The 8,568-nt window shown below is 37.1% G+C and overlaps 1 protein-coding gene across 1 annotated transcript; it reads right to left on the reverse strand.

Moving 5' to 3' along the window:
• Positions 1–4,497: 4,497 nt before the first annotated feature.
• On the reverse strand, positions 4,498–5,752 carry LOC113327554. Its single transcript, XM_026574733.1, has 3 exons — positions 5,621–5,752; positions 5,290–5,487; positions 4,498–5,133 (listed from the first exon to the last, which is right to left on the reverse strand). Exons 1-3 carry the CDS (start codon positions 5,750–5,752, stop codon positions 4,498–4,500), a joined length of 966 nt encoding a protein of 321 aa, XP_026430518.1.
• Between the last annotated feature and the right edge of the window lie 2,816 nt (positions 5,753–8,568).

Here is an 8,568-nt window from a genome sequence, read left to right on the forward strand (position 1 = left end):
GGGTTGTGATTAAATATTTAAGTCTAGGGTTGTTTCGCTTCTGTGTGTTTTAGCCTAAAACTGTTCTTGTTCATGAACGGCTCCTTCCCTATCTTCATTCCTTATAAAGATGAAGATTTCTCCTCAGTATGAACATTTCATTTATAAAGATGAAGATCCCTATCATGTCCTCTTCAAGTCTTTCAAGGAAAGACAGTGATGTCTGGACTGTTCTTTTTCCCTATAAGAAGATTTGTTTTAATTCTTCCGATAGTGAGATGTGCTCTGACAAACGGGATTCCTCTCCAGATGGGAACTCCTCTGCCTCTCATTTTTATAATCTCTCTTTAACCATGAATCTCGTCTTGGAACAAGTACGTGAAAAGTGATCTCGAAGCTTCTTCCAAGAGACTTGAAGAAAAGATGGATAATCTTGAATCTAGGATTGATCTGATTCGAAGATGAGCTTGATGAATATAGGGAATAAGAGAAGAGTATTCAAAGTAAGTGAAATGTTTCATAGGAGTTGTTTTGATTATGTATAGGAAACTTCTTATGAGAATTTTTATTCTTGTTTTTGTTTAGAAGGATTACTAGGGTTTGGAATAGCCATTATTGTGATTACACATAGCTAGTTCCAAACATTTTTTCATCTTCAATGTTTTTAGATTTATTTATTTGAATTCTAAGCTATTTGGAAGATGATGTTTGCAATTTTAATCTTTCTGGTTTTATATATTGCAAATTGTTATGGGATATGTTGTTTACATCCGTGAACTTTGACTGTCTCATACTTGTTCAAAAGTTATCTCTATTATATGTCGGTATGAAAGTATTGATAAAAGATAGAATGAACTTTTGACAAACAAAAGTTATACCTTTTATGTCATTATGCAAATATTGATGGAAGAAAGGACGAACTTTTGTTTACAAGAATTGTCTATTTTATGTCATTGTGCAAATGGTGATGGAAAATAGAGTGATTTCTTGTTTATTTCGCAGTATTTATCTTCCCGGATCCACATATTTGTGTTTTTACTGTGTTGCTCCATAAGTTCTCTTATGTCGAGCATGTACAATTGAATTGATCATCTTGTGTGGTAAATTCTATTGATTTTTTTGGATACAAATTCATGTTTTCATGTGATTTGGTTATATCCAATGGAATCCTTCTTTTCTTGTAAAAGCAAGGTCGCCTTTGTTGTTCTCTCGGGAATGACATTTTATGGGGGAGAGTTCGTTTATGAACTTGTGCTTAATCGCCATATCTTTGTGGGGAGTGCGGATGTGGAATTTTATAGGGGTTATTTTGTATATTTATAAACTCCTTGATGAATGCATTTAGCTTCAGCTTTATGATTGCATCTAAATTTGTTGGTATGTTTGTTCTCTTTTGGTCATGAAGAATCTCTATGGAAATTTCATTAGGGTCCTACTAGTTTTCGTACCTTTGCCAATTTTATTGACAAATAGGGGGAGAATTAATGTGTAGTTTCATACTACAAATACATATGGTTTACGGATCATTATGTAAGGAGGAGTGGTTTTCATATTGAGATGATGTATTGACTAACGGGGAGTAACACATATCACCATAGTATTATTGTAAAAGTTGTGATGCAATTGAACTTTGATGTTGTGTAATAATACTATGACATTGTATAACAATGATCGAGAACATTTTTTTTCTCATTGCTATCGCTACGGATCCTCAACAACGATGATACTAAACTTACAACCTTTGGAATCATTGGATTACTTGGAAGTGACGAAGATTTCGAGTAATGTGGAAGATGCCAAGGAGATCAAGCATTTGGATGAGAAGTTACAAAGTTTTTATCTATTTTGTAATCCATATGTATTGATAGTTTTGTTACTAAAATTGACAAAGGGGGATATTTTTAGAGCATTGATCGGTCCAACTCGCATGTGTTGCTATCTCAAGCATGTTTGTCAATATTAGTGATCAAAACTATGAGTCTTGATTTCTAGCCTATTTAGATGTCTCGGAACTAGGACATAGATTATGTAGTTGAGATTTAGACTTCACGGCGTTCATCTCTTGAAGACGAAGAACTACTAAGGGGAGCTTGTGGAACTTCATCGAAAAAAGTTATGTGGAGACTAAAACTTATCTATCACTTGGAAAGTCTATTTATACTCTATCTCCTATATTGAGACATAAGTCGTGTTACGATACAGTTTTCTATTATACACATTTGAGATTTCAAGCTGAGTTTATCTCGTTTATATATTTATCGGAATATGTGTTGGCAAGCTTTCGCTTCGGCCGAATTCATCTTACATTCGTGACGAAAGTCCGAATATGATCATATGAAAATTGTCGAGTCACATCTTACATGGATTGTGTGATACAATCATTTGGTGTTGTTTTGGAATGTCTCATTATGATAATTTCAATAACTTGAAAATCGCTTTGACGAAAAATAGTTTGTGAGCAACAACTATATAACGTCCTCTAAGAAAGTTTCAATGATTGAAATAAAGAGTTTAGAATCATGTAACCATGTTTGGATATAAGCATAGTGTGTTAATCACATTAGTGTATAAGTCCAAAATCGGGAACCTGAAGTATGCGTACCTATACGCGTACTGGTGGTTACTGATGTCTAGGAAAGTATGCATACTCGTACGCATACCGGCGGAAAGTTCACGTCCGTGAAAATCTGCTGGAGTTTGGAATGTGTTGAAGTATGCGCACCCATACGCGTACTGGCGTAACCAAACTCAAGTCCGGATACTCAAGTATGTGTACCCGTTTGCGTACTTGAGTGGGTTACTTTCTAAAATCGGTTGTGTACATGAACTTAAACATTTATATAATAAGGAATGCAATCTTTGCAAACCGTGGCTATGATGTCCATGAATTGATTCGAGTGGATCAAACCGATTTTGTTTCGATTGTGTTCTTGTATACTTCTATGAGAATATATCAATTGAACGACTCTTTAACTAGTTTCATTTGAGTCATTTGAACTAGTTATGGATAATATGAATATGGTTGATATGAGAGTTATCATATGTCTAACTTCGGTTGACCATTCTTGAGACAACATGGGTGTACGCGTTTAGGTACCGTTCATAAACCTAAATGAGGGTACATTTCATTTGTCTGTAACAAGATAAGTTCGATCTAATGGTTGAAAGATATAAGCTTGGTTGAATCAGGTTTTTCATCTAACGGTGAATATCAAATGCTTTGTTACCAAGGTAACTTGGATTGCAAACCCTGATTTGAAAACTATATAAAGGAGAACTCCAGCAACTGGGAAACCTAAACCCCACACCTCCTGTGTGTTACTAGTTGCATAAGCTAGAGTTGATTCTCCTTTAACCTTAGGTTTTCCTAAACCTTGTAGGTTAACGACTTGAAAGATTTAATTGGGATTGTGAAGCCAGATCCAACTATTTCTCTTGTAGTTGCGTGTTCTGATCTTGCCCGGTCTTATCATTTGAGTACTATCTTCTCTAAGATTTGCTCGTGATTAATTTCTCCGATAGGCAAGATAAAACGTGATCACAAACATCTTCGTCTCATCGTTTGTGATTCTACAATATCTAGTTTCGCCATCATACGATTTAGATTATTGTGAGGTGATTGATAATACTAAGTTGTTCTTCGGGAATATAAGTCTGGTTTATCAATTGGTTCTTGTTCACCTTGATTTATCAAAAGACGGAACAAAAACTCTTGGTTATTTATGTGGGAGACAGATTTATTCAATCCTATAACTTTTCTGTGTGAGACAGATTTGTTTATCAAGTCTTCGACTTTGGGTCGTAGTAACTCTTGGTTGTGGGTGAGATCAACTAACGGAATTAAGTGCGTAGTATCATGTTGGCATCAGAGACGTAAGGAGCGCAACTGTACCTTGAATCAGTGTGAGGTTGATTAGGGTTCAACTACAGTCCAGTCTGAAGTTCATTGGTAATAGGCTAGTGTCTGTAGCGGCTTAATACAGTGTGGTGTTCAATCTGGACTAGGTACCGGGGTTTTTCTGCATTTGCGGTTTCCTCGTTAACAAAATTCTGGTGTCTATGTTATTTCTTTTCCGCATTATATTTTGTTATATAATTGAAATATCATAGGTTGTGCGTTAAGATAAATCAATTAGAATATCCAACCTTTGGTTGTTGATTTACGTTGATTGACACTTGAACATTGGTCTTTGGTACCGTCCAAGTTAACTCCTCTTATATTCAATCAGTTGCGCAGATTTCTATTTGCTGATTGCGGATTGAATTAAGAGTTAGAGATATTAAACTCTTTGATATACTTTTATCTAGATTGAGTCTGACTGTCTAGTTGATTCTCTAGAAAGTGTATTGGAGTAAGTCCTCTCATACTGCCAAACGAATTGTTGGGTGTGGTTGTTAGACCCACGCTTTTTCATTTAAAAAACCCGCCCAAGCCTTTTTAGAAGAGCAAATATTGCAGCACAATTTCATGAGCATAGCCTTGTTCATAACTCGCGTCTGAGTAAGACCCAAATCACCTTATTCATAAGGACCACATATCTTATCATAAGCAACAACAAAAGATCTACTCACCTGAAAATCGCCCGACCACAAAAAGTTGTGAATGGCTACCTCACATTGATGAATAAATTTTCCAGGCCACTTGTAAACCGCCATATTATGAATTGAATAACTTGCGGTTACTGATTTGACTAGCACCACTCTATCTTGAAAATATAACATCCTCCCTTTCCATCCAGATAATTGCTCCTCAATCTTCTCAACCACATCACTAATGTGATGATATTTAACAGCACCAGGCATAACTTTAATCCCCAAATATCTATCTGGGAAGGTTACAATATTCATACCCAAGAATTCAGCAATAGTTGCCCGTCTTCGCAAAGAACCACCTCCATAATAGAGCTTGCTCTTTTCCCGACTAACAGCTTGACCCCAAGCTCTTTGATAAAAACCCAAAAGAGCAACCAAATTTCGCAAACTTTTCATGTTACCCTTGCAGAAAATCATGTCATCAGCAAAAAACAAATGAGTGGGAGAAATACCTTTTCTAATGACCATAGTTGTCATGTGACCCTCACGAAAAAGTTTTGTGATACTTCTGGTTAAGACATCTTCAATCAAAACAAAAATCAAAGGAGACAAAGGATCACCCTGCCGAAGGCCCCTATCAATACTGAAAAAACCTTCCGGACTACCATTCATAAGGACAAAGATTCTTGCTCATTTCAAAATGCTGAGGATCCAATCACACCAACACTCCGAGAACCCATATCTTCTAAAAACCTCCAAAACAAACGACCAACTAACCGTGTCGAAAGCTTGAGTAACATCAAGTTTTAAACCCACATTATCATCCTTACGTTTAATTTTCAGCACATTAACCATCTCTGAAGCAACGCTAATATTATCATGGATATTTCTACCCTTCATAAAAGCAACTTTCTCCTCCGAAACCAAATTACTCAGCACACTCCCCAAACGTGTAGCAAGGATCTTAGTAAAAATCTGAAATAAAAAATTACTAAGACCTACTGGTCTGAAATTTCTAAGAGTATTAGCACCTCTTTCCTTTGGCAAAAGTAATAACAAACTTGAGTTAATACCATGCGGAATAACCAGAAAAAATAATAGCACTCACCAAGTCATCACGAATAATTTCCCAGCAGTGTCTGTAGAAAAAACCCGCAAAGCCATCCGGGCCCGGAGCACTATCCGCTCCCAAATCGAAAACAGCCTCATGAATCTCTTCAAACGATGGAAGCTGATCCATGTGATTACTCTCCTCCACCGAAATGCTCGCATGGTCAATGTCAAAAAGAGAATCTACCGGGACCGAAGCATCACCATTAAATTTATTTTCAAAATAGTTCATAGAAAGATCTTTAATTTGGTCACAATCAGTAATAGTCACCTCATTATCATCAATCAATTCTGAGATAGCATTGTTACTCCTTCTTATTCTAATAGTATTGAAAGAAGCTAGTGTTGCTAGCTCCCTCCATTAACCATTTGTTTCTAGATTTTTGTTTTTGCATATTTGCCAACTGCAAACGAATATCACTAACTTTAACTGTCGCCTCCTTCATTAAATTATGCTTATGCAAATCTGACGGATCCTCATCTGCAACACGTAAAGCACTTTCAAGCCTAAGTTGTGCTTGTTTCAACCGCACATGAACATTACCAAAAACTAGATGATTCCAAACCTTCATGTCAGCCTTGAGATGCTTCAACTTCTGTGGAAAAACATAAGCCGGAGACCCCACTAAAGGAGCATTCCAACTATCATGAACCATCCTCATGAAGTACGGGTGAGAAAACCACATTTTTTGAACTCTAAATGGAGCTCTTCTCGGTCCAATATTCATAAAAGGATAACCAATGAGAGGAGAATGGTCGGAAACTTCCCTCGGAAGAGCTTTACACCGCCAATTCTCAAAACAATTCAACCAAAAAATGTTCATCACTGCACGATCCAATTTACTAATCATTCTCTGTGCTCCAGTTTGTCTACTTGACCAAGTAAAATTGCAACCCAATGACTCAGCCTCAAAGAGACTATTGTCATCCAACCAATCACTAAATTTATTTACCATTGTTGTCCTTGGAGTAGCCCCTCCCTTCTTCTCTTCATTGCGCAAGACACAATTAAAATCGCCTATAACCAACCACGGAACTTGTTGAGCACCCATATTCAATTGTCCCGAAATATTTCTCCTAGTGACTTGAACATAACTAGCATGAACCGAACAAATATAAACACCATCCACGGAAATTGTAATAGCCTGTCTGGACATATTCAACACCACTGGCTTTGACAGATTCAGAGACCACATAACCCATAAATTCCCAATAGAAGTATTAGTAGAATTATGAATTACAACATTATTAAAACCATCAATCTGGAAACGATGCATGGACCTAGAAGAGTGAGACACCCTTGGCTCAACAATGCCAATAATATCTGGCTTGAAATCTTTAACTAACTCTTTCAGTTTACATTGTGCTTCCTCCCGCACAATGCCATTTATGTTCCAGAAGAGAACACGCATTAAAAACCATCTTTTTTAGGGCTAGTTATCCCGACTCGCTGTGCAGATCTATTAGAATTTATTTTTTTTTGAAAAGCCTCACCCTGGTTATGTTTACCAATTGGTATCTTTCTTCCCATGGTATTGTTATCCTTTTGAGCGGGTTTGGAAACAGTCATCGCACCCTTCCCAGGAGCAATATTATGACTAGGATTAACAGTACGCATGTGTGGCGGAAAGGATGAAGTATATCGTGAAATAATAGCTGGAGTTTGAGAGATCCAACTGCCAGTACTTGTATCATAAGTCTGTAAAGTTGTCTCTGCTTGTTCAATCAACCCAATTTCAGCATTCAGGGGTTCAAATTGATTTGGAGATATAACACATTCACGATTGGATAAAGCATCAGTTAAAAGAGTGCTGGAAGAAACCCCATTAGACCTATCAACAATCAGATTCCTACTCTCCCCCGGTTCAGAATCGATTGTTGACTTAGTTTTTTCAGGCTCACTCACCGTAGCTTTAGAAACTAAAACTGCGTGTCAGCTACCTTAAGCTTAGTTCTTGCCAATTCAGCTAAGGCAGAGCGCACAACAGCTTAGGATTTCGTAAGTTCCTCCTGTAACTGTATATCAACAGTTCCAACATCACTCCCTGATACAAATTCACCTTCTTCTGTAGTTGTATTGTTTAAAACCTTATTGTCATCCAAACCAGGTGAAACAACTGGGATGTGTTTATCCTTCTTTTTGTGACACGCAACTTGTCAATCATCTTTAGCATGTTACTGAGCATTCTGAGCATGTTGTTGAATTTGAAACTGCGGTTTATCCTGTGACTTTGTTTTTACAGTTAGCATAGAACTTAGGTTTTTTTTTAATATAAATTGGTTGCCAGAAATCCAACCCTCCCACAGTAACATGTATAACATCAGTATCATTCATCTCAGCAAAATTAATATCTATCAGCACCGAAGCATAATAACTATATTCATGATCCAGCATTCTTTATCCACAACAATGGGAGTTCCCAACGACTTTCCCATAGCCAACAATGTCTTCTCCAACCAAAACTCTATTTGTAATCCAGGAAAATTCAACCACACAGTAGCATGATATGTTTTTTGCTTTTGGGCATCAAAACTAAGATACCACTCCATCATACTCAGTTTTTGTTCCTCAACGATCCAAGCTTGAGCGTCAAAAATCTTGTTTATGTCCTCTTGTGATTGTAACTTGATAATAAAGAAACTTCTTACCATGGGAACAAACTGAACCCTTCCAACACCGAGTTGTCATTGACTCTCTAAGTTAGCTTTCACAGAACTGAAGTTGAGATCCTTAAAACCCAGGCGCCCAATGAGACTGAATCTCTAGATCTCACAACCCTCTTCATAAAACTCCTCCGGTAACACAACTGTTGGCTTACCATCTTTCAACGTAGGGTTTGGTGAAGTATTCAGATCAGTTAACGTTGTAGGAAACTCCTTCCTGCCTATAAGTTTTTCATCATAAGTTAGAGACCGTGATTAGGATGGATCAGCATGATCCCCCAT

Source organism: Papaver somniferum, unplaced genomic scaffold (assembly GCF_003573695.1).
Source record: "Papaver somniferum cultivar HN1 unplaced genomic scaffold, ASM357369v1 unplaced-scaffold_103, whole genome shotgun sequence".
In the NCBI taxonomy this organism is placed as follows: domain Eukaryota; kingdom Viridiplantae; phylum Streptophyta; class Magnoliopsida; order Ranunculales; family Papaveraceae; genus Papaver; species Papaver somniferum.